Source organism: Rhinoderma darwinii, chromosome 13 (genome assembly GCF_050947455.1).
Source record: "Rhinoderma darwinii isolate aRhiDar2 chromosome 13, aRhiDar2.hap1, whole genome shotgun sequence".
Lineage (NCBI taxonomy): Eukaryota > Metazoa > Chordata > Amphibia > Anura > Rhinodermatidae > Rhinoderma > Rhinoderma darwinii.
The window spans coordinates 37,108,209-37,135,355 of record NC_134699.1 but is presented as its reverse complement, the minus strand read 5'-3'; the positions used below and the strand labels follow the sequence as shown (position 1 = coordinate 37,135,355).

The following is a 27,147-nucleotide window of genomic DNA, read 5'->3' as shown; positions in this document are numbered from 1 at the left end:
TTCAGGCCAAGGGCGGCAGTATTTCACAAACAGCGCAGTTTGTGAACTGTTCGCGTGCTGCTGTGGTGAAAGTGTATCGTGAGTGGACAAATGGCACCATTGGGAATAACCGTTGTTGAAACTGCGGCGCACCACGCGCCATTGATGTGAGAGGTGAATGTCCGCTACGAAGGTGCGCGCAGTCCGATCGACACACTGCAGTGGAGCAGCTCACCGTGGGGGCTACCAAATGTGTGTCTAAAACAACATTTCAGCAAACCCTACTGCGTATGGGGCTCCGAAGCAGACGGATGGTCACTGCTCCTATGCTAACAAAGATGCGTCAGAAAAAAAGTCTTCAGCATGGCTCTAGATACCTGAGACAACCTGCCAGCACCTTACTGAGTCACTCCCAGACCGTCTAGCTGCTGTCCGTGCTGCACATGGCGGTTACTCTGGATATTAGCTGCTGCTACATAATAATGTGACACGACTGTGTAGTTGAAAGGCTAAATAACACTGAATCTGGTAGTACAAATATGTACACAATAATCATTTGATTTATTTAGAAAACCTAAACACTAAGAACTCAAAATGTCATCATTCTCACACGTTTACAAAACCACATGTATTTACTGTGGTATTAAAGTGGTTTCCCATCTTGGACATTTAGGGCATTTCCACCTCCCCTATCCCGAGAACAGTGCCCCCTGACCCGACCCCCCCCCCCCGTTCTACCTTGCTTGGCTCACGCTTCTTCATGGCCACTGTCTGACGGGGTGGTCGAGAGTTGCGGAAACAGCTGAGCTACGCTATTTCTGTAACTCCTAACGAAGTAAATTGGAGCCGAGGAAACGTGGTGTGCTACACTATATCCGTAGCTCCTGCGTTCCGGAAACCGCATAGATCGCTCTGCTACTCTGTTTACGTAACTCCCATTTACTTCAATGGGAGTTACGGAATCAACGTAGCTCAGCTATGGCTGGTTCCTCAACTCCTAACCACTCCGTCAGTCAGTTGCCAGGGAGCAGCAGGTGTCGAGCAAGAAAGGACTGGGGTCATGGGGCCTCGATAGGTGGGACCCACATCTATTGGGCATTAATGGCATTTTTAAGCAGCAAGTTCGTTATTTATGTTCTGGTTCTACAAAAAGTGAATTCTACTTTGTCCATTACTATTTAGGCCTGGTTAGGATGAACAACCCAGCAGCAGCCTCCATGATGTCCCAGGGTCCTCATGTTTCATCCAATATAATGGCTGCTAGTGGAAGTGGTGAACTCCAGCCAAGGACTCCCAGGCCTCCTTCACAACAAGGTAAAATGAGTGAGATGTAATATAAAACATGTAAAGACAATGGAGGGGTTTATCAAAGGTAATGCTAAACAAAAAAAAAATATTAGCCAGTCATCTAACTTTTCTAACGACGGAGATCAGGGAAACCAGATCGTGGCATTCAAGAGAAAAGCAAAGGAGGATTGCCCTTTGACCTAGACGTAAAGAGCCTATGGTTCTTTGAAGGACCCTAGAGCTGTCTGTTTAGGATTTATTTTGTTAGGGTATACCGAGGTATAGCCTGTGGACTTATTATGTAAAATCATTAATACTTAATAAAACTTCCATTATGGGATTAAAATAAAAACCTAAATAAATATCTGTGTAAAAAAAATAAACATTAAAACATAAAAATATGCAAACACATTATTTTTACATATAACACGTTTTATTATAACGGTTACAAAGTAACAAATATAAGATACACATAGTGGTATCGACAGAATTGTGACAACCTATTCTATAAATCTATTACAATGTTTAAGGTGATATGTGAATTGTGTAATAAATCTTTATTTTGATTTTGCATTTAAATGCAAATATAAACTAATCATTAATATATATGTTCCCAAAAATGTTACCAAAAGAGAGAACAATTAGTCCCGCAAAAAAAACATGGCCTCATATGTTGTATGTCGTCCTAAAATTAAAAAAGTTTGTTTTAAATGCCAAAACTGGCCGAGTCTTCATTCATGCCTTTGTACTACTTTTGATAATTTTCCCCCTGGCTGAAGCTTCCCAAAATGCAGTTTACTGCAATTTATTGATTAGAAATATAGTTTAAAAGGAAAACATTAGTCAAATCAAATTTTTGTTTGTATCGGTCATCCAACCAAGTTTTCCAGGAATTCACTATGGTGACCAATTCTGATGGCCTTTTCTGTCTGTGATTAGTGAGGGTCTGACTTCAGGGACTCCCAGTGATCAGCAGAACAAATGGGTAGCGAATAGGCCATCAATGTAAATTCCTGGAAAGCTCCTTTAACACTTCCCAGCGTACCATGTTGACTAGATAGACAGGGGGCCTCATCCTATTGTCTGGATCTTTTTGCACCGTGCAGACTCCATTTTTCCTACATAGGGAGGTATAAAACTTCTAACCCGTTATAAATGTGCAATTTACAGTGATGAGACTCACTGTACAGGGATCTGTTTTACAATGGTCCACCAGGTAAATCTTATAAACAGTTGATTTGATTTATAGATAGATGTTATTTTTGGAAGTGAATAATGTATATTTCCAATGTTTTTTTTTGTTGGGTTTTCTTGCAAATCAACATCCTATGGATTATTTGTTCACTCAGTGTTTCTCCTATTAGATATTATGGAGCCCTATGTGTCTGGTTTGAATGCTCAGTCGCAGAGTCACCCCTCTGGTTCCCTAGTTCCCCAGATGCATCCCATTCAGGCGGCTGTTAACCGACCAGTCAATCCAGTCAACTTTCAACAGTTTCAGCAGCAGCCTCGTCTACCCCAACATCAGCAAGTATCCCAAGGCCTTCGTCCTTCTTTTGCAACTCCTGCACAAGTGCCTGTGCCCCCGGGCTGGAATCAACTGGCATCAGGAGCTCTGCAGCCTCCTCCAGCCCAAGCAAGTATGGGGACAGTGGCCTCCAACCAACAGTGGAAGAAATCTGGTCTGGGTGGAGGTCCATTACAGCAACAACAGTTTCCTCAGAGACCATCACTGTCCACAGGGCAAACACCTTCTCATCCCCCACCTCCATACCCATTTGGCAGCCAGCAGGCATCACAAGTTCACTCCAATTTCCCTTCCATGGCCAATTCAAATCAGTTCAGCTCACCTCCAATGAAACCAATGCAGGGAGCACCTCCACGGGTGCTCACTCCATTGCAGCAGAACCATCTGTCCAAGTCCCCTGCCTCTTCTCCTTCCTCCTTTCAGCAAAGCTCTCCTGCCTCCTCCCCTACAGTGAACCAAACACAACAGCAGGCCATGGGACCTCGGGCAGGACAGGGCGGCCCATTGCCTCAGGGGTTTCAGCAACAGCCTGTAAGCTCTCCAGGCCGCAGTGGCATGATACAACAGGGAAGCTCAGCAGGAAACTTTATGATGCAGCAGAATCAGGTTCCACAAAATATTCACACAGGTATGTGATCAACATAATCTAATGGTGTGTGCTACTAAAAAAAGACAGCAGCTGAGAAAATTGCTATTTAGAGGAGGGTGATGGTATTATGTAAAAGTTATAATTGTCTTCTTCAGCACAGTAATAAGTGGCTCAATTTGGGTTAAGGGTTATACATTGTATATGTTCTCTAAGAAAGTGTATGAAGTATTCTTAAAAATACAGTTGCGTGTACCTACTTTTGTGTGACTTTTTGTTAAAGGGTTTGTCTCGTAATAAGTCTCTGTCCATATGCCCTATTAAAGGGGTTGTCCATTTTCAGAAAATGAATGTTGTTTTTTGTATAATTAAAAGTTTTACAATTTCCCTATATACTTTCTGTATTAATTCCTCACGGTTTTCAAGATCTCTGCTTGTTTTTATTCTCTAGAAACATGCATAGTTTTCTTCCAGTGGATACAATTCTGTCCGTGGTCATGTGATGGACACACAGGTGGTGGGATCATTAGAAGACACAGATCTGATACACATACTGTAACGAGCCGTGCACCTGTGTGTCCACATGACCAGGATAGAATTTTATCCACTGGAAGTAAACAATTGGAAAATTGTAGGTCTTTTAATTATATAAAAAAAATCAAACTTTAATTTGTTGAATACCGGACCACCCCTTTAATGCATATAAACATCACAGTGGGGAAGGTCCTACATTCAGGACACCCTGCCCCTCTATGAGCCAGAACTTCTGCACTAGCCAATGCGACCCAGCCATCCATTACATAGTCAGCCATTCATTTGAATACCCAGCATGCAATGCTATATTTCCCTTGCAGCAGACGCGTGTGAAATGGATAGGCAGGTGTGGCTGATTGCCAGGGATTATAGATGTTGGACCTGCAGCAGTTTCTATTTGTAAAGCTTTTAGTAACCCAATGGTAGGGACGGCACACACTATTATTTAAAGACCAATGATTAATAGTGGACAATTATGATGAAACCTGGCAATACATTGCATTGAATTGTAAATGTTCATCCTTTCTGTTTCAAGGAGTTCTTAAACGGCTTCCACCTGGTTTTCCAGCAGGACAAACCAACACAAATTTTCTGCAGGGACAGACTCCCCCCAGTTCTGCAGGATCACCAGCCAACAGTGGAGTAGTGCAGCCGCAGGCAAACACTGCTGGACAGGCAACAGGTATGCTTCATTCTTAAGAATGATCATAAGAATTAGATAGTTATTTCATAGGGTCGCATAAAGGCTACAGGCCTGACAAATGTACTATAATTTACCCTAGAAAACCGGCACAAGTTATAGTGGAAAGCGCTAGCATAAATTTCACACTCTAGCCTGCGCTGGGCCCCTATATTGACCCCCACCCCCCAATTGGAAAAAAATAAATTATACTACTCCTTCTCTACTCCCCTCCAGCTGCCTCAACACTCCAGCGCTGATCGTACAACGTAATGATGCCGGGTAGTGTCTGGATGTTGTATGTGATGCAGCACTGATGCCGTTAAAGTGCTGCGTCGCTTATAAGGTCCTGACGCTGCCCTTGTATGAGCAGCACTAGAAGGATTAGGGAGCTGGAGAAGAGGAGCGGTGAGTGTGGGTTTTTTTTTAATGAGCAAAGGGGGAGGAATAAATGGCGCATGGCTGCTGTCGTTGTGCCACTATTGTGTCCCATCGAAAGATACAACAGATTTATCAAGAGGTGTTCGCCTCTTCATAAATGTGTTGGAGTGCTCCCCAATTTCTCTTTCTTTTAAGACTAGCATATGAAACGCCTGTCTTAATAACACCCCCCCCCCCCCCCCCCCAGGTCCCCTGTTTATTCATTGGCATCGGAGGCTCTGTTAGAGGCCTTAATCACAAATCTGCCTGCGCTGGTGTTTCCAGTAAAACCACGGAAACCATGTCGGTCACTCGTCTGAACCCATTAAAAACAATGGGTTTCTTCAGACGCCGATGGTGTCCCTCGTAATGGAACCGGTGCTTCCTATATTTTCGTTGTTCTGCTCCTCTGGTGGAGCAGGGCAACAGAAATACTTGCAGATGTGAACAGGCCCTAAGAGAGTTTGACAAGGGCACTGAAATAATGGCTACTAAAAATGGTGCTTTGAAATCAGTAATTTCAAGCGGTAACAGTCAATATTCAACATTAATGTCTTAACTGTATGTAAATCAAACGGGTCTTCAAATATGTATTATGTTTTTAAACTTTTGTAAGTTAGTTTACATCCTATTAGTTTAACCTAATGTTTAGTTATAAACTAGATATACATCTTGCTGTCAGAATACACTTCCTTCAGATTGAAAAATTATCACTATGTTTGTCCTTCCTAGGTGGTCAGACAAATGGATCTTCCCACAGTCAAATGCAAGGATCCCACGCTAATCTGATGCAGACCAATCTAATAGGACTACATAACCTGAATAACAAGCAGGCAGGTGGTGGTGGCGCAAGCCAAGTCAATATTGGTGGCCTGCATGGTCAATCACAACAAGGACCACAGTCTCAGATTCTTGGCATGCACCAGCAGATAATATCCTCCCAAGGTCAAATGGTGAACCTTCAAGGGCAAGTACCTTTGAATACACAGGGCCAGCTTGTACTTTCAAGAAACCAGCTCATGTCACAGGGACAGATGTTGGGAGCATCTCAAAATATGTCTCAACCTCCTCAGAGAATGACACCTCCTAAGCAAATGATTCCTTCTCACAACCAGATGATGCTGTCCCAAGGTCAAACCATAATGCAACAGAATCCTGTAATGGAGCAAATTATGCAAGGGAATAAACAGGGATTTGGCAACCAAAACCCAGCAGGTGTGATGGTAGGGCCTAGTCAGATAGTAAGGGGACCAACTCCTGGTCTGGCCAACAACATGTTACAGTATTCCGGGCAGACTATGTCCCAGCAGGGCACAGCAGGTGGTAATTCTGCACTGGGTGTTAATATGCAGGGCCATGTCCTTCGACAAACTGTACCAGGCCAGCACCATCAACCGCAACATACAGAAAGCACAGCCCAAAGTGGCAGTGATTTGGGTGCTATGTTGGCGGACATTTCCATGCAGCAACCAGGAAACATGGGTCCACAACACCCTCAACACTTGCAGAACATGCCAGGGAATGGTGGCCCTGGTCAACACTTTCCAGGCCACGGTCTACCATTCGCATCTGCATTTGGTCAAGGGGGAAATGGAAATCAGCTTTCCTGTGGTCAAAACCAAGCTTTCCCTGTTAATAAAGACGTTACACTGACCAGCCCTCTCCTGGTGAATCTGCTTCAGAGTGACATATCTGCTGGACACTTTGGTATGAACAACAAACAGAATAGTAATGCTGCCAAGCCTAAAAAGAAGAAGCCACCAAGGAAGAAAAAGAACCAACAAGGAGAAGAGCATATGAGGTAGGTAGAGGATGAAAAAGAGCAATAAAATAAAAACCTTTTTCATGTAAATTTTAATACATAGTGGTGATCTCTCTTGGTCTCAAATTTGCAAAAATAATAATATAGAAAACGTATGAACATATATTGTATGTACTTGAGGACATGGGGTAACTAGTAGACTGTACTGGTAAGGACACTTTCACACAGGTACATCAAGGTGTCCCTTTTTAATTGCTCTATGTGATTGGGATGAGTCTCAGGGCTATTTAGGGTTAGTTTAATCTTGTTATTATGAACATTTGTTTTCTGATTGTTTTTGCATATTTGACAATAAAAATAAGTTGTTAAAAGTACACATTAGTAGGACTTCAAGAGTAACTGTCATTTCATAAAACTTTTGACGTGTCATAGTGACGTGTCAGAAGTTTTGATCCTTGCAGTTCGGGTGCTGAGAACCTCACCGATCGCTAAAATGAAGACCGGTGAGAAGTGCTCAGGCAATCGCTGCACCCCTTCGGCTGTAATGGTACAGCTTCGGTTCTTCTTTGAGAGATAGAGTTGGCTGAAGAAGTCCATGAGCCCGTCTTCAGCGAACTCTGTCTTTCCGAGGTGAGCCAAAGTTATCCCATTCCAGCTGAAGGGGCACTAGCCTTTTTCCTCTCATTTCAGCGATCAGTTGAAATCTCAGCACCTGGACCCCAACCGGTCAAAACTTCTGACTGGTCACTATGACATGTCAAAAGTTTTATGAAACGACAGTCACTCTTTGAGCACTAAACTGTATGCTATTTGATTGATAATTTTGTGCTACCAATAGCTGCTTCACTAATATACCTTGAAAGGTTAGAGGAGTTTTTCCAGGCTTGTGCCAGCTCATACTCTAGGTTGAATCACTGAGGGGATGCTCATGCTGGTACCCCACCTGGGAGATGGATGAAGAGGATATAAAGGGCAAGTTTCCCTGCCTCTCTCCGACCCGGGTCTCTGCTCGTACATACAGTTGCCAAAATTGCTTGACACTATGAAATAAAAGTGATTCCTCCTACAGGATACACACTGCCCACAGACCTTGAGCTATTCAGTCTTCGCATTGCAAAATTTTATTTTATTCTTTTCATCCGTCAAATCTAGGGTCACAGGGTCTTCCTGTGTTCCCATTCGGCAGGTGCACAGTGTCATATGCAAATGCACAGTTGTCAAACCTGCCTGTCAAGACAAGCGGGGCAAGAACGCCAGCTCCTCTGTCACCCACCATCCTAAGGAGCACATCTAACAGCAACTTCCCAGTGGTAACACTGAGGGGCGTACTCCTGATCTCTCCATTTTTCAGGAAGGGATTTGTTCCTTACAGACGGCTCTGCTAACCTCACTCCACCTCTGCATGCGGATTCCCGGGACCTTAGTGGCTTCAATCGAGACAATTCCAGTTGTGCAGTTCCACACGCGGCCTGTACAGCGAGCGATCCTCTCACGGTGGGACTGATCCTTGCAATCTCTGGATCTGAAGTTCATCCTTCCTCTCTCGGTCCGTTGCTCTCTTCGGTGGTGGATCACTTCTCCGGCTGTTCCCCAGGGGGTGCTCTTTTCTCCCTCTGAATTGGCTGATCCTCTCCATTGATGCCAGCCTCAAGGGCTGGGGGGGGGGGGGGTCACGTTTTGGAACCTCATGGCTCTGGGGATGGGGTCTCTGCAGGAGTCCTCCCTTCCCTTCAATTTTACGGAAATAATAGCCATCTTTCTGTGTCTCCTGCAAAAAATGGCAGCCCCCATAGAGAAGTAAAAGAAAGAAAAAAGTAAAACACAAATTAATAAAATGTTATTTTAATAACACACTAAAAGCAATATTTTATATAAAAAAAATTATTTTCTCGACACCTTTCCTTTAAGAACCAGGTGTCCGCACCTTCTGTTCTTTTCAGTCACCCATTAGCCTCCAAGTCACATGTCAAGACCTTTCTACGGTGGGTTGCTTACACGGCTCCCTCTTATCGTCGTCTGATTCCTTCATGGCATCTCATCTTTGTTTTGGAGGTTCTGCAATCTGCTCTATTTGAACCTTTGCAAGAGGTCTCCCTTCACATTCTCTCATGAAAGGTGGTTTTCCTAATAGTGGTGCCTTTCATACAGAGGGTCTCCAGAGCGGTTGGGGCTTCCTAGGCTGTGTGCAATCAGGATTCTGCTCTTTAGGTGTGCAAGGCCACTGTATGGTCTGCCTTTCACACTTTTGTCAAGCTCGATCAGGGGCACACCTTTGCTTATACAGACTGTTAACTTGGATGCAAGGTCTTGCAGGCATCTGTGGAGTAGTTGACCATGTCCTTTCTTTCTGTTCCCGCCCCTGGGAACTACTTTAGGACGTCCCATAGTCTGTGTTCCCCAATCGAGAAAATAGGATTTTTTTTAGTTCATTGGGGACACCGCTTCTACCCATTTGTTTATTCAAGTCTCTCATGGTTGTTGGAGTAATTCTCTATCGTTTTGACTTAACCTTTTACTTATCTTGTTTCTGCTTCTTCTACTGCTTATGGACCGATTAAATAGGCTCTGTGTCTGTAGTGTACCGGTTATAACACACAAACCCATATATTGATGAGGTCTTCAAAGAAATAACATTTTGGTTGGAAGCTCAAATACATATGACTGGATGAGGTAGCTTAACAGGGCAGCAATCAATAGGAACATAATACTTTCCACTATAGGATTAGAAGTAAAAATATAAATATTTTGTAAGGCTCTCCCAATTATTAACCCTGAGCATTTACTGTACATGTTGAGTTACTCCAAATTCACCAAACACCGAAAATGTAAATGGACAACCCCGGTTTTCATAAATCACCTTTTCATGTGACAAAATCGAATTAATGGGTGTAGGGGTTTGTACATTCAAAAAGTGTGAAAAATTGTCCCAGCCACCAGAGGTACAAAATGTCCAGAGACCCCCTAGCAGCGAAAGTGATAGAGAACCTGTCACTATAACAGGCCTATTAAAATAAAGACATTGAGTACAATTATACCCACCAAACAAAAATTCTGAACGAGGTCTGAAAAGAAAGCACTGATCCGTTTCAGGGTTGCGGACTGCCGAAGAAGCATGTGTTTTCCTGCAGCGATGCCAAACTGAATCCCCTGTGATAACAGCTGATTTACTATGTGTGCCAAATAGGGTTGCACAATGCATTGAAATTTCGATACGGTTTAGATACCGTGCACCCTCAAAACGGTCCATTACAGTTAATACATGGTCGCACAGCTAAGTATAGTAACACATGAATGTTGTTAGAGCGGGGCTGCGGCTGTGTCCTAAGTCTTGACCAGTGTGCGCGCGCGCACGCGGTCAGCATGATGTGATGCGACCAGCGCTGCACTAAAAAGCGGTGGCACTGAAGACCGAGAACATGGCGGGCTCACTACAAAACACCCCCATATTCTGTCCAGTGCCGGCGGCGCTGCTCATTAGTGCAGCGCCGGCCGCATCACTTGTTGACCGCGTGCATACTTGTTGTCAGGAGTGGGGCAATGGCTGTATTACACAGCCGCAGCTCCGCTCTAATGGCGGAGATCAGAGAAACCTCCCATCTCCGCCGCTACTCCCTTGAATACTGCGATTCAAACTGACCGCAGCATTTAAGGGAAAAATGAGAAGGGGGGATGCCCTTTGGATCGCGTCGCAGGGAATCCTGTGGATCGAGGGACGTACCATATATGGGCAGACAGCCCTGGGTTCATTGAAGGACCCCCGGGCTGTCCTACAATATTTCCTGTTGTTAGGGCATACTTAGGTATGTCCTAACAACTGCCTGTGCACTATCAGTACATATATATGCCAGTACATTAACGCTTAAAAATAAAAAAGTAATGTTAACTAAAAAGAAATATTAAAATAAGTCTCAATACATAAAACATACACCTATTCGGCATCGTCGCGACCATAATAACAAAGTTATAGCGTAGTTTATAAAGTTTGCGCTGTTATAAAGTAAACTTCTTTCTTTCACTTATTAATGTGAGGTATGAATTTTGAACCTCCATGTGCCTGACATTAATAGTAATTAACCCCATCATGTACCTCACACATTAACCCAATGTCGTCTATTATGACTGAGGAACATGATGGGGTTAATTACTATTAATGTGAGGCACATGGAAATTCAAAATTCATCACACCACGTGCCTCACATCAGAAAATGGAAGAACGTTTTTTTTTGTTGTTTTTTTTAATGTGGGCCAAGTATCGTTTTGGTATCGAGTATCGAAATACTACACAAAGTATCGGTATCGGAGTCCAAATTCTGGTATCATGACAACCCAAGTGCCAACAATGCTCAGATTTTCAGCTTGTCTCGTGGCTACCTGCTTGACTAAATGTGGTTATCATGTGGACAACCCCTTTAACAAGCAAGTGACCGTTCATCAAATACAGCGCAATTTCTTTTCTTCATTCATTTTTTTTTTATGTGGTCCCTCTAATATCAGGTCAATTCTTGCAATGTTACTGTTGGAGAGTTTCTTAATATTACCCTAGATTGTCACATTTTTGTGTATGTGTATATAAAATATTTTGCCTTTCTTCTTAGTACCAACGAGACTCGTATGGAGGACTCTGATCAGAGTGGGGTGGTCGGTGAGCAAATGGGAAGCCTAGAGGCTGGACAAAAGCTTTCAGATTTCACAAACCGGCCACCAGGTGAGAATGTACAAGCATTTATAGGTCTGGAGTATGGAGCTGTCTAAGAAATGAAGGGGAAGTAGCACTCGTTGGTCGCCGAGGCCCTTTCAAACAGCTGATTGGCCAGGGTGCGGAGAGTCAGATCCCCACCGATCACCTATTGGTGCACTATCCTGACGACATCATCAATTTTTTATCCCCGGACTATCCCATAAACCTTTTCCTATGTATGTATAACTGGTAGCGGATTATGCTAGTTATTCATTAAAAATTGTTATTAGTAATCTTTACAATATAGGAAAGCGGTGGGACACACCGTTTTAGGTCTCCTGTATGTCAACTACTTTTTTTCCCTGAAAACTGATGTCATGGGTTACCATGGAGGCCACAGTACTCCAATTGAGGGGTCAGTGCAGAATAAAATAGAGGTGCCACCCATAGCAACCATAAGATTGAAACTGAAAATTAAAACCGTGTGTTTTATACCTTAAGTTAATTGTTTTTTTTAATATTTTTATTTGATTATTACATTCTGCATTATTTTCCTTAAACATGCTTCAATTATAAACCGCAAAAAAAAACAAGGAATACAATACCCAACCCCCACCTATCCTTTTCCTGACAAGGAAAATGAGGAACAAAAAAAAAGAAACCAGAGATAAATAACGATCAAATACGGAGCCTTAGGGCAATAACTTTGTCCCTAATATCCAATTGGTCAATCCAACTTCTATCCATTGCAAAAATATTCATACCTCCTTTCTGAGAGATAGTATGACCTTTCATAAGGCAGAACTCTTAAAACTGTTTTTTGCCATTTGATCACTACTGGTGGATTTTTTTTACAACTATTTTCTCAAAATCTTAACCTTAAGGTAATTAGAAAAATATTTGCATTGTAAATGCCTCCTAAATAAGCAGAACCATTTGGATGATTTTCCAGATGTGTCAAGTAATTTCTATCACTTCAGTTCCTTATCACACGGCAAGAACCTGCGTGCCACTGTGACTGTAGAAATCCATATGGTGATCCAGCTAGTCTGGCTACAGTTAGTCTTTATCCAGATTTAGAAATTGCGGTCAGATGGGACATAAATTTAAATTGCATGGCCAGCCTGTGGTTTGGAAAGTCCATTCCCCTGGGTGGCATCAACTAATTCTGCTCCAAAGTCTAGGAAAAGAGATCTAGACTGCTCATCTCACATTTATAAGCTCTGTTAAAAAGGTCATTTCAAGTATCCGTAGTAAAAGTTTGATGAACTGAACATAATCCTATTGACCTGCCTCTCAACTGGATACAAAAAATCTCATATGATCTTGTGATACTATTAACCTGGTGAATGGGGTTTACATAATTGTTAACTACCTGAATCTATAACGTTATACATCATGATTACATTATTAAAAATCTTGTTCTAGGTTATCCAGCACAGGGGATAGAGCAAAGACAACTTCAGCAGATTCCTTCTCAGTTAATGCAACTGGGACAGCAACAGGGTCAAAGCGGCCAGACTCCTCCACAACAGATGATGATGATGTTAATGATGCAACAACAACAACAACAACAGCAGCAACAACAAGACCAAAAACCAGGGAAGCTTCCCTTACAACAAAATGTCTTCAATCCTCGGGCAGCTATGAACTCTGATGTGCAGAGGATGCCCATGCAGCAAGGGGGTAACCTGTCTGTTATGGTAAATTTACAGGGTTCTGGTTCTATACCACCTTCTCCAGACAAGCAAAGGATGTCTATGATAGCTAGTTCATCATTAGGAGGCAATGGTAGAAAGATGGTATTCCCAGAAAGTGGGCAGAATCAATCTGGATCACCTTTGGGTGAGGGATCCTCAGCAGCTCCTCTTCCCGACATTCCTGACCTTCCCACGGCATCACAAGGCAGCATTGCACCACACTTACTTATGTCTCAAAATCCAATGATGATGTCGGGTACTAAGCCAGGGGCTGCTTCCACTCTCTCTCTGGGACAAGGTACAAGCCCCCAACAACAGCACTCCAACACTATGGGTGGATCTCATGGGCACCATTACCAAAGTGTTCAGACTACGTCCCAGTCATCAAGGCCTAAGACACCAAATAGAGCAAGTCCCAGACCCTATTATCCTCAGACTCCCAATAACCGCCCTCCTAGCACAGAGCCTTCGGAGATTAGCCTTTCCCCAGAAAGACTTAATGCCTCTATAGCTGGTCTCTTTCCTCCTCAGATCAATATTCCATTACCTCCCAGACCTACACTTCGAGGTTTTGATCAGCAAGGTTTAAACCCCACTACCCTAAAAGCTATAGGGCAGGTTCCACCTGGCCTAACTGTGAACAGTCAGCCTTTTGGCCCACATGCAAATAAGATGGATAATGGTTCAGGAAAGCCACCAAATGCTGGTGCCAACAAGAGAGCAAGCCCAAGCAACAGCAGGCGTTCAAGCCCTGCATCAGGTCGCAAAACAACACCAAGCCCTGGTAGACAGAATTCCAAGAATGCTAAAATGATACTTGGAGGACCACAGACCCCTGGTGTACTACACAGTATGGAGATGCAGAGGAACATAGTGACTAGCCAAGTGTCAATGCAAAACCCTGCAGTAGCACCTTCAATTGGGCAATATCCTTCTATTTCTATACCAAGTACAGCGGTCATTGCTGAGGAAAAAGACAATCCAAATGTCATTTTAGAGAGTGACGCACATTCAATTCAAATGGTTCCTAAAGAACAGGCTGCAACGGATTTTAAAGCAAGTGTTCACCAAGACATTAAGATGACATCCCCAGAAGAGATTCCTAAGAAAGATACACCGTACACAAATGCCCCAAAGGCTCCAAGTGGTGAAGACCTGACTGCTGCTTCTCCAGCCATGAGAGATGCTCCAACATCATTGAGTCAGTTACTTGACCATTCAAATTCCCCCAATGTAAATATTAAGCCCCCAAATCCACTTCCTGAAGCCTCTCTCACGCAGACACCCACAGAGGACACAAAAACAGAAATTGCTAGTTTACCAGGAGATGTACCTAATAAAGATTGTAAAACCAACCAAGAGCAGTACACCGAGCCAAATCCTGTACAGTCAAGGCTAGATACAGCGGAACCTAATGCTAATGTACAACTGAACCTCCCTGGTACATCACTCAAGAGACCTGCTGGTCCCACAACCGTTTCTAGTGCTTTGCCTCCAAGCCAGATTACTGTTTTTGTAACCTCAAATCCTATCACCACCTCTGCAAGTGTGTCGGCCCCCATGGCTTCTCATCTGCAGCCCACTTTGGTACCAACCGTGGTTACTATGCCAAATGTGGGAAATAAAGTTATTGTATCTGAAGGACAGGCCTCTGTTCAGTCAAGTAGTCGCCCACAGTTTATCACTCCAGTCTTCTTTAATTCTTCATCCATCATCCAAGTTATGAAAGGATCACAGCAAACTAATATACCTACTTCCAACACTAACTTGATGCCTCAGTCTGTTGCAGTTGTGGGACCTTTGCATATTTCTCAAAATATTCAGTTCCCTGGACCACCACCTTCATCTGCTCCTACTGGTAATAGCTCAAGTCTGTCTACCAGTCGACCAGGCCTCATAAGCTCAGTACAAAGTTCACCCCAATTTACACCTTCCAAGTCCTCTTCACCTCTTCCACTACCACCTACACCGGTTCAGAGTAGCTCAGAAGAGCTCAGCGCCCAGCTTGGAAAGACTCCAGAATCGACAACATCACTGACCGCTGACAAGAACCTGGACACTTCTAAGAGCAAGTTCAATGTAGGAAATACCAAAGCAGAAAAGGACAGTCAACTTAACAAGAATGGCACTGATGATGTAAAGGGCTCATTTCCTGAAAGCTCTGATGCAAATGGCATCTCTGTTGGTACACCTGGGGGAACCACGCCAAAAGGCAGTCGTATTTCTTGTGACAATAGTAGTACTTCCACCATTTCAATGGATCCTATTGGTCCTACGGCTACCACTCATGTCGGTCTTCTAACTTATCCCTCTCCTGACCCGCTAATGTTGCCTGATAAAACCAGCGAAGCAGAACAGATTAGCACCACTTTTGATGAAACTGTACCTGAACAGATCTTAGAAACAGGTATGCCATATGTAAATGGATGTTTTATAGAAGCTGTCGTAACACTATCATTATAAGCTGCCGTAATGGTATCACTCTCCTGAGTACTCCCCCCTCACCAGCCTGCCACTCCATACAAACTTCTCACTGGCCTTGCTGGTGAGCAGAAACAGGGGACTCTGGGCCCCATACTAGTGATCAGTTGACCCCCCCCCCCCCGGATCTAACATTTACCACTTAAGCTGTGGAGGATAAATGTTTATTGTGGGGATCACACTTTTAACATTTTTAGTGATATTATGGAAAGTATTTCTAAGCTAATATAAAATTGGTGGCATTTGTAAGCTGAATAGGAACAGGTCATGTACACCTGAAGAGGAATATACAGTAGTAGATGTTTTGACTAGTAAGATAAATTGCATTTGTTTAATCCAGGATTTTAGGTGGATTTCTTTTTAGTGGGTAGTGAGACGCCTGTCCATTGTTGGGCCACTAAGAACTCTTCAAAGGCACATGAGTGGTTTGGTTTTACACTGAGATTTCCCAAATTGTTGGCGTGTGGCTCCATGTTCTAAAATAGTACTATCCAAATACAACGCCATATGTTCGCCTGCCAAATCTCACTGGTTGTTCTGCTTATGTTTGGCCATCATTGCTTAAAATATTCTTATAGCAAAGAATCTTCCTTTCTAATGACTATAAATTCATGAAACGGTTGCCCCTTCCCCTCCTCCTCCCTGTTCCCTTTATATTGGGAACTCTTCATGCTACCTCTGCAGAGTGGACATGAGCCTCATATTCTTTGTTTTGGGATATTGATTAAAAAGTCATTTTGTGGCTTCTTTGCTTTCAATACCTTTTTCTCTTTGTTAACCTTCCCTTGACAAAGCTCCTTCTGAGAACAATGGGCAGGAGGAAGGAGCAGTCAGTGACAAGCAAACTGTTCCAGATACAGTAGGTAAGATGTTTGCCATGTAATGGTTTTTCTTGCCCTGAAGGTGCTGTACCCTATATATTTTGTGGTGGTTGTTGTTTTTCGCTTTGCCCTAAGCTCAAACTAGTTTCCCACCATACATTGAGCCTCCTGTATGAATCCCATCTTTGAGTAACTGGACATTTACCGCCAGTCTTGTGTTGTTCCTCCATGAGGTTGAGTTGTCTGTCAGCGACTTAGTCCTTCTATTGGCATAAGCTTTTGAGCAGCAGTTCTCTATAGCCTATGGTAAGGTAATGCAATCATATTGTCTGGGGCGGTGTCCACAACATTTTGCTTTTCACAGTTATTTTGTCCCCTGCCTTTCATTATTTTCTTTTTTTTCTTTTAGATCCAGAGTCACAAGACAACTTGGAGAGGTGAGTGCAGCTTTTTACTGTGTTTATAAGCGGTTCAGTTGGAATAGTACATTTGGGTTTACGTACACCACAGTTCTTCAAACCACCGACAAAATATTGGGAGTTTAAAAAATCTTGGCCGGTGATCTGAATGACTGAGCGATATTTACAGATTTTATTACAGGTTGATCTCCTTAATTTACACTGGCCAGTTGTTACGATCACACGGAAGCAAGTGAATCGTGATATGGGTAAAAGGGCCCTTATTGATGATCTATCGCTCGGCTGTGCCGTGAAAGTACGGATCTGATGGCTGGGACTGGACCTGTAATGCCACAACCCTTTTGCCCATTACCAGACACCGTGCCACCTTCAGCATCATATCCTAGTGATATACCAGCAATCAATATGAGTGCGGAATTCATTTAGTTGTCTCACAGACAACTGAGGATGACTCAAGAAAGTCTCACCATCCTGCGCTGACTTGTACAGTCGAACATTACAAATCAGCGGTGAGACGTATAGTTTATAAATGGTTAAATATATTGCTGAAGCTCCACATTGATGCTGCTTTACATATTATATTAAGAATTTCATTGTCGGGATTAGAATGTTCTTATTGGAACAAATGAGTCTGAATTATAGAGCAGGCCTTGTCTGCACCGTAGATACAGCAGACTATGGGCGTCATTTACAGCAGCCTACATTCTGTGAATGGAATGAGCATTTGGGCTGTCTAAATATGTCCTGGGGGTGCTCTGTTTTTTTTTAAGCCGCTTTAGTTGGCAGCCATTACTTTTAGAGTATGGAATTCTGAGAAAATAGAAAAAGGAGGAAACCTCCAGCTCACCTGTTCTGCGTCTCAAAATGAACACCTCGCTCGGATCCCTGCGACGGCCCACGGTAAGTAATGCAAGAAAGGAGAAAAAGGTGATCCAGCGCTGAGTAGAGTTAAAAGAGATACTCTGTTCCCACTTTTATTAGTAGAAAAATAATTTAAAATAGAGCAGAGATCATTCTTCTTTGCCATGAATAAGAACACTGCACGTGTTCAAAACGCGTAGGGTTGGGCACTAGCCCGCATCATTCTCCACCTTGAGACTGCGCCTCTGCTCTATTTTAAATTATTTTTCTACTAATAAAAGTGGGTACAGAGTATCCCTTTTAACTCTACTCAGCGCTGGATCACCTTTTTCTCCTTTCTTGTATGGAGTTCTGAGTTGTTAGACCTAGTTTAAAATCTCAGCAAATCGTGTCCCTGCTCTTTGTATGGGGGATTTATTTTCCTATGACCTATCCATTGACTAATTTAATGACCATGGCTACATTCAACCTGTGATACCAATTAAATTAGTCAATGGATATATGCAGCACCCTTCTTCAGGTCTTCTATGGCGCCTCTGAGAAAATGTTTCCCTCTAAGTATTTTCCTAACACCCTCTGTACTTTATCCCTAATTAATGGGGCTCATAAATTCCTAGGGCATTTTGTTGATCTATGGTAGCGTGGAGAGCTTTGGAGAAGACCAGTTTCTAGTACAGATAGAGGGGCAATCCTACCTTTGCTGTCAGCAGGAGACCACATTAGTTAAACTGTTTAGAAGTTCAACGCACCTTGTGACGTGTGATTTCCTCATTGTGGCTTTGCTAGTCATAAACGATATAGTACATTTTTCACTGTTATCCTGCTCCCAACCTTCCTGGACAAATAGTGCCAAGAAGTCACGTAAACGTTAAATGACAGATCCCAGGATTTCAGATCTTTGACCTGGAGTTGAGTGTCTGATATGACTCATTTCTCTTACAGCTACACTATATGGGCAAAGGTATTGGGACACCAACACATTATGATAAGAGCATAACAAAAACCTATATCAAGAATAGGTCCGCACTAATTATTTAAATCAAAAACCTATAGGAACAACCAGACCACAGCATAATTACAAATGATCATATATCAAAATGTTATTTAATTATACATCCATAATATAAAACATAAGTTTGGATAAAACCAAAGAACCTTCACAAAGGAGGAATAAAAGACAAGTGGTTGGTGATCTGGATTTACAGACTGCATCTAGGCCTTAGAACAAGTGGCATGCATATGCAAAAGTAGATATAAAAATAGGGCAAGACGTATACAAATTATAGGTAGGCTGTAAGTAAGAAAATAATATATAATTTATGATATATAGCGCTTTAAGCCTCGCATATTGCGTAAAAACCACATCACCAAAATCAGAATACATACGAAATATAGCACAGCGGTAACCAAGCCAGAGAGGACCAGTTCCAGGACCCCATCACGAACCCGGCACGCGTTTCACCAAAAGCTTTTTTTTTTTGTAGACATACAGAGACCCCCACTTCTGTGTACAGGGGCTTTTATGACATACTATTCTTAATCCATAGGCATTAACATGGAGTTGGTCCGATCTTTTCATCTAAAAGTTCTTTCACCCTTCTGGGGAAGGCTTTATACAAGATTTTGCAGTGTCTGTGGGGATTTTTGCTCATTCATCCAGAAGAGTATTTGTGAGGTCAGACACTGATGTTGGACGAGACGGCCTGTCTCGCAATCTCCGTTCTAGTTTATCCCAAAAGTGTTCGATGGGGTTGAGTTTAGAGCTCGGTGCGGGCCAGTGAAATTTTCACACACCAAATTCACCCAACCATGTCTTTATGAACCTTGCACGGGGACACAGTCATGCTGGAACAGAAAAGGGTCTTCCCCAAACTGTTCCCACAAAGCTGGAAGCTACAATTGTCCAAAATGTCTTGGTATCCTGAAGCTTTAAGATGTCAAACCCCTCTCATAGTTGTCAAGATTTGGGTTATTTCACGAACTAGTTGAGATAATGCTCATTATATACTGGGCCGGGCATAATGTCATTTCTGTGTCCGCTTATATGATTAATGGGTTATTCTCAATTAACAGCCCTGTGTATGCTTGGGTGTGTGGTGCTCCTCGTCTAGGGAGGGTGGGTTGGGTTTTATTGTCTTTTTATATTATTGAAAATGTTAATAAAAACTATTCGATTTCATCCCCTGAAACACAACCCCATAGCATTAACCCTCCTCCACCAAACGTTACAGTTGGCACAATGCAGTGAGGCAGGTAACGTTCTCCTGGCATTCACCAAACCCAAACTCATCCATCAGACTGCCAGATAGAGAAGCGTGAGTCATCACTCCACAGAACACGTTTCCACTTCTTCATAGTCCAGTGGTGGCTGCTTTACACCACTCCATCCGACGCTTGGCATTGTGCTTTGTGATGTAAGGCTGGCATGCAGCTGCTCAGCCATGGAAACCCATGCCATGAAGCTCCCAGCGCAGACTTTTTGTGCAGATGTTGATGCCACAGGAGGTTTGGATCTCTGCAGTTATTGAGTCAGCAGAGCGTTGGCGACTTTTATGCATTATGCCCATCAGCACTTGGCGACCCCGCTCTGTAACTTTACGCGGTCTGCCACATTGTGACTGATTTGCTGTGGTTTCTAAAGGCTTCCACGTTACAATAATACCACTTATAGTTGAGCGTGGAATATCTAAAAGGGCAGAAATGTCACACTGACTTGTTACAGCGGTGGCGTCCTATTACAGTACCACGCTGGAATTAATTGAGCTCCTTAGTACGACCCATTCTGTGACAAATGTTTGTAAAGGCGACTGCATGGAGAGGTGCTGGAAGTGCTGGATTTTATACATCTGTGGGAATGCAACTGAATGAGACACCTGAATTCAATGATTAAGAGGTCTGTCCCAATATATTTGGGACACGTCTGTACTTATGAGCTACTTTGTTATTAAGTCTGTTACAGCAATTATCTGTTTTGTTTTTTAGTGAACCAACTGAGCGGTCACGGCCCCCAAGCCGAAGAAATTCTAGAGCAGAGGAGTTTCCCATGCCTCAAGATAGTTTGGAGAGTGGACTGCGAAAGCGTTCAGCACGGCCCAGCACTGCATCGAACTCAAATAAAGGTGAAGGAAACCACCACGTGAATGACAGTAGATATATTTCACTGAGTCCAGCGTGTATATGAAGTTGTGTAAAATCGGTGGCTTTTACATTACTGAGGGTCTCCTTGACATCGGGCTTCCTTGGGTATAGCACTGTTAACATGAATACAGAAGTGGGGTTCTTTTTCTGTGCTGGGCCTGTACTTTTGAAAGGGTTGCCCAGCTTAGAAATTTTATTTAGATCCATCCTATTAGGATTTCCTGAGTTAATAGAGGGGCTTCCTCTGTTTAGCTTCTTGGCCAGAGTTAAGAGTTCTTATATGGAGCGTCTAGCTCTGAAAGCCCTGTCCTGTCCTGCATTGCACAGACATCCTATTGATTTGAATGGGCACTATGTAATGCTTAATTGCCCCTATAGGGGTACTGGAGGTAAATTGTACACGTAGGCCCCATGCACACGACTGTAATTTTCATCTGTAATTACGGATGAAATTGCAGACCCATTCATTTATATTGGCCACGGAAACTTTTCCGTATAGTTACAGATGTGAGTCGGGGCCATAGAAATGATTCTGAAATGATAGAACATGTCCTATTCTTGTCCGCAACTGCGGCACGGACTCGACCATTGAAGTCTATGGGCGCTTCTGCATTTGCGGACGGCTTACGAATGTGTATCCGCAGCCGTCGGATCCGTATTTGCGGACAGTGAAAACTATTACAGTCGTTTGCAGGAGAACTTAATGCGAGGATTCCCTACAGATAACAGCTGATCGCTGGAGGTCCCAGCAGTGGGACACTTTGTGATCCATTTATCAAGGGATCCTGAGAACAAGTAAGGATCGTTCAAAGTGGAGAAACTCCTTTAAAGGGAACCTGTCACCAGCATTTCACCTATTGAACGTTACTTATTCCTCACTGGTCGCTGCTGTCAAAAATTGGTTGCCATTATCTCCTCTCCTAAACTCCAACTGTAAATAACGGTCGTAATAATCCGGTGTTCCTTTGTGCGCACACCTTAGAAGAGGACATCAAGGCACAAGCGCAGGATTTTGTGTGCTGGGGGAAGGCGAGGAGCTGTCAATCAAAAGTAAGGAGGCAGGGTAAACTCGGAAAGACTTGAATGAAGATTTGACACTTTTCAAAACGAAAATGTGACTCTCTTATGCTCATTAGCATACGACACAGGATATAGCGGCGGGATCAAAATCCGCATCGACCCCACCGGTTTAACCCCTTAGATTACTCTGGTGGATTACATGACAACCCCTTCCCGCCGCATCCAATTTTACGTTTTTTAATTTTCGTTTTTACATGCCCTCCTTCCAAAAGCCATAACTTTTTTTATATTTTTTCATTGACATAGCCATATGAGGGCATATTTTTTGCGGGACAAGTTGTAGTTTTTTGTGTCACTATTTATTGTACCGTATAATGTACTGGGAAACTGAAAGAAAACTCTTTGTGGGGTTAAACGGGCAAAAAGCAGCGATTGCGCATTTTTTTTTGGGGGGGTTTAGTTTTTACGGCATTCATTGTATGGTAAAAACTAGATGTTTACTATATTCTATGGGTTGATACGATTACAGTGATACCAAATTTCTGTGTTTTTGTTGTTTTACCACTTTTTTATAAATAAAAATCTATTTGTTTAAAAAATAAAATAGTTTAGTGTCGCCACATTCTGAGAGCCATATAAAATTTAATTTTTTTTCTGTCAATTGAGCAATGTGAGGGCTAATTTTTTTTTGCGGGGAGAGCCGTTTTTTTTATTGGTACTATTTTAGGAAACATGTGACTTTTTGATCACTTTTTATTCAATTTTTTTGGGGAGCTATGGTGACCAAAAAACAGCAATTTGGGCGTCTATTTTTTTTTTTTTTACAGCGTTCACTGAGCGGGTTAACTTTTACTTTTTCTAACCTTTACTTTAGGGAAAAGGGCTTTTTTTTTTTTTTTTTACTTTTTAAAATATTTGTATTTATTTTTCTACTATTAAACTTTTTTATTTCACTTTTTTTTTATTTTTTATTAGTCCCCCTAGGGGACATGAACCAGCGATTGTCATATACTAATGTATTGCAGTATATTGTCAGTTTCACAGGCTTCTGTCGATGGGCCCCCTCTTTCTAACGGCTTAAATGCTGCGGTCGCTATTAACTGCTACATATTAGTGGTTAAACGGCCAGAAACATATTTGCGTTCTCATCACGTGAGCCCGCTCCATACATCACCCCCCGCACTATGACATACCTGTCACATCATTTTGCGGGAAAGGGTGCCTAAATGTGGCGACACAAAAACAAATAATCTAGAGAAAATATTTTTTTTACTTTGTAAAATTAGTAGTAAAACACAAAAAAAAAACCTACATAAATTTTGTTTTGCAATCGTAATGGCCCGCTGATTAAAGTTGTTATTTATACCACACGGTAAACGGTGTAACTTTAAGGCAGGTGACATTTCTGGGTTTACCCTGAAAAAAAAGTTAATAAAAGTTAATAAATTATATGTACCCCAAAATGGTGGCATTAAAAAATCTATTTTTGTCCCGTATGTCAACATAAAAATAAAAAAAAAGTTAGAGTTCTTTGAGTGCGAAGATGGAAAAACGTAAAAAATTGCTTAGTCATTAAGATTTAAAATACCTTCTGTTAAACAATGATAGTCTGAAAAATATTTATGCCAAATGTTCCGTATTCTACCCTTATCCACGAGTTGTTTCTTCGTTTTCATAAATCTGTTTTGTTTCTTCCAGAATCTGGAGCCAGCCCACCTCAACCCAAGCGGAGGAAGTCCAAGTAAATTTCGTTTTGTCTCTTATTTTTTTTCATACAAATCTGCTATCAGATATGTAAGTTGGTGAGCTCTGATACATCTCTCTTTTTTTATTGACTGGAGGTGAATATGCTTGTACAGTTCTCATTGGTTTTAATTATTTTCCTGTTTCTGTGGAGAATTATTTTTTATTTTTTCTTAAATGAAACTAGTTCCGCTACCTACCCTCATTCAGATCTGATATTTACATTTTGTTCTGCACCACTAGAGGGCAGTGGGAGTCCATAATCCTTATATAACATCCCTGGTCTAATCAGACGGTTCTGACTAGTAGTATGAATTGTAAACTGTGTAACCATTATTGAGGTATTGATGGGGCGTCAGCGTACAGATATGGCAGTCACTTTTTATTCCATAACATCTTTTTTATACCATGGTGCAGCAAAATACTGTATCCATAGTGACCTATTGATGAAATGTTTTTGCAATCTTATGTAATCCGAATGAAAACTGGTGTTTAATTAATTGAGTGGTGGGCTTCAGACTACCTCTTCTCATGGGCTCTAGTAGGGCAGGTTAGCTAAAGGGGTTTTACCACAAATATGATGAGCCATATGTGTGAAATGACTGGGTCTAACTACTGGGACCTGAAAATGGGAGCGCCTTTACATAAAGTCGAATAAACATTCGAGCCGGCATGCTTATCTCCCATAGAGCTCGATGGCCAGTGATTTCGCACATATGTCTCGACTCTCCGAAGAGAATGGGGGATCGGGCACTCCCATTTAGGGTCAGAGCCCAGCTGATCAGACTTTTATGCCCTATGAAATTGATATGCCATAAATGTTAACTTTGGAAAAACCCATTTAAGACGATCATCCAGCGTGACTCTTCATAGTGCTGCAGGGACAATGAGCATTCATATTGTGGTTCCCCTGCTAATAACCGCTGACGTTGGGGTCCCAGTAGTAAGACCCCCGCACAGGTTTGTGTATTAGTCGTCCTTGTACAGAGAAGATCCCATCAAGGCTTACTCCTGACTGAGCACCTATATTTTAAGTTATTGACCATTCAGATAAAGATTTAGTAAGAACCGCATGAACCATTCTAGTTATGTCTCGGGTAACAATGTATTTATGCACCTTACTAGTGTAGCAGTCATACAAAAGAGACTATACCTTCTAATTTCATGCATCGTGATCATTTATATATTAATTGATAGGATGAAAATGGTGTCATATATTTGTTTTATTGCCCTTTACGGTGTACACATGGACTAGAAACATAGGGCCTCATTTATCGAAACGAACAGGACTGCTGGCCTAGTTGCCCAAAGCAAGCAAGCACAGTGCATGAACGCAGAGCTCTGGTTGCTACAAAGCCACTGTGTCTATAAGATACTGAGGTGTGAGGTACAGTTATACCTTGGCTAAGATGGTGCCACTCATTTTTTATAAACGAGCAGCTTTATTTTGGTTTAGACCATGAAACGTCCCCACCCACGGCTCTCCAGGTGTTGTGAAAGTGCAACTCCCAGCGTACCACAACAGCTGGAGAGCCATAGATGGAGACTGCTGCGATATTGTGTATATAATGTAGATAGTGTGGAGCAAATTCTATAAAGCAGATCAATGACTGCAAAAACAGACAACAAATGGTTGTACCCCCGGTCCCTCCCCTCGGTTTTATTGCAGATTTATCAATAAGTGAAGATGCCACCTATTTTGTGTTGTCAGAGTACTGTATTTATAGAGAAAAGTTTAATAAAGCATCAGCTAGCAGACTGAAATGTTGTAAATAATTTTAACAATCATATGGTTAATTTGTTGTAGAATTGGACCAGTGGAAACGTTTGTAACAAATATGTGGATGTTTTAAAATTAAATGTTTTTTTTTCTTATTGAAACAGTGTGGCTTCTGGTTTGTGTGCAACGCTACCGATATATAATATATAGGAGATTTAGTATTCAGGGGAAAGACCAATGCGTATTTAAATATCTCTTCAAAATAATATAATTTATTTACCTGTTCGACAGGTCACATGCTTCACTTACCTGCTCCAGCGGATCCATTACCATCATCCAGTGGCCATGGTCAGTCCACGTTGCTTGACCCAGCACATTGAATGGCGCATCTGGTAGGCCTCCGTGGAACATGTCATATGTATAATACACAATCCAGCATGTGAAGGGTGGAGTTTTGAGGGCCAAAACTCATAAACCTCAATCCTCTGCGAGCTGAACATTTTGTACTCAAGGCTGATGCATTTTCCCTACACTGGATACATTGTAGCAAAAAATGGTATCAAAACAGAAGAGAGACTTGTTCTTCTAATAGAGTTAGTTCACAGAGGATTGCCTAGACCTCATACAATTGTATTCGCCTCTCAGCTGTGGGAAGTCTTAGGTCTCCACAAGTTCTCTGCGTCTAAATGTGAACAAGAATGTTCTCATTTGCGGACTCCAGTGGTCTTGGAAATGGTGAGTAATTGAAATGCAAAGTAAATTAAAAAGTTGCATAATTTAAAAGAATTTTCTACAGGATATGCCATAAATGTCTGATTTGAGTCTTGACCCCCATTCCGCAACCACATTCAGCAGGAGACCAAATAGAGAATTGTGCACAGCGCTCTCCCTTGAAGTCCACAGAAACAGCAGAGCAATCATGCCGTCCGACTTGGCGTGCAGAATGGGGGCCAAGGGACCCGTGGATATGCCATAAATGTCTAGAGTGGGAAAACGCCTTTAATGTGAATTTCCATTTGAAATCCTAGTTTTGGCTAGTTGTTTGATTTCTCTCCTTCCCAGAGTATTTTGTTGCCCCTATGGCACTAATATAATACTAATACAGTACTTGCTACCGCTTTCTTACCTGTGGGAATCAGACCAGGTTATCTTAGAATTGGGGGATCTTTAGTAATGACGTCTAGAGGGGAAGAGAGCTGAATCTCCAAAACTGTTTGGGTAGAGATTGACTTATGCACTTTAATGTAATTTATTATTAATCTTCCTTATGCTTAGAAGTGTTTGTTCTGTTTGATAAATCTGCTTCTGTTTTTCCCCTTTTTGAATTTCATTGTATTTATTCTAGTTTTCGGTTGTAAAAATATGGTGTTGAGGTCAAATGCCATATTTATGAAGCCTGGTGTTGTAAGAGTGGGCGGGGCTTCAGCCTATCACTCTAGAAACTAGACTGAGTCCCGCCCCCTAACACATTGGCTGGAACATGGAGACCACTATGAACTAAAGGAGACGACTTTCATTAGGAGCTTCCAGACTTACAAATAGGTGCGTGTTCTTCTATTTCATCAAGCGTTTCTGGATTTGCTCTTTTAAAGGTTTGAAATGAAGGTACAATAATGTTATCAAATCTGTATGTCTTTGGACTAATACCTTATATAAGTAATCGCACTACAGTCACCCTTATGTTTTTGTATATGTCAAACAACCTAATTCTGGTTTACTGAACTCTTAGGCTTTGTTCAGATTACACTAAGTCTTTATTATGGCCCAGCATGTGAGCCATATATTTAGCAG

At 42.1% G+C, this 27,147-nt stretch overlaps 1 protein-coding gene across 4 annotated transcripts in view; it reads left to right on the top strand.

The window, feature by feature from the left end:
• The window catches only part of NCOA6 (nuclear receptor coactivator 6), a 34,037-nt gene extending 8,520 nt beyond the window's left edge, over positions 1–25,517 (top strand). For 2 of the 4 annotated variants that reach the window (XM_075846102.1, XM_075846103.1), the window contains 10 exons: positions 1,162–1,293; positions 2,631–3,422; positions 4,450–4,596; positions 5,746–6,814; positions 11,371–11,480; positions 12,882–15,560; positions 16,429–16,497; positions 16,865–16,892; positions 20,718–20,854; positions 23,592–25,517. In XM_075846102.1, coding sequence (XP_075702217.1) covers positions 1,162–1,293; positions 2,631–3,422; positions 4,450–4,596; positions 5,746–6,814; positions 11,371–11,480; positions 12,882–15,560; positions 16,429–16,497; positions 16,865–16,892; positions 20,718–20,854; positions 23,592–23,638 — 5,210 coding nt within the window. In that variant the 3' untranslated portion in view covers positions 23,639–25,517. The remainder of the gene's footprint in view (positions 1–1,161; positions 1,294–2,630; positions 3,423–4,449; positions 4,597–5,745; positions 6,815–11,370; positions 11,481–12,881; positions 15,561–16,428; positions 16,498–16,864; positions 16,893–20,717; positions 20,855–23,591) is intronic. The other 2 variants (XM_075846104.1, XM_075846105.1) reach the window with 2 other exon arrangements.
• Positions 25,518–27,147: the final 1,630 nt, after the last annotated feature.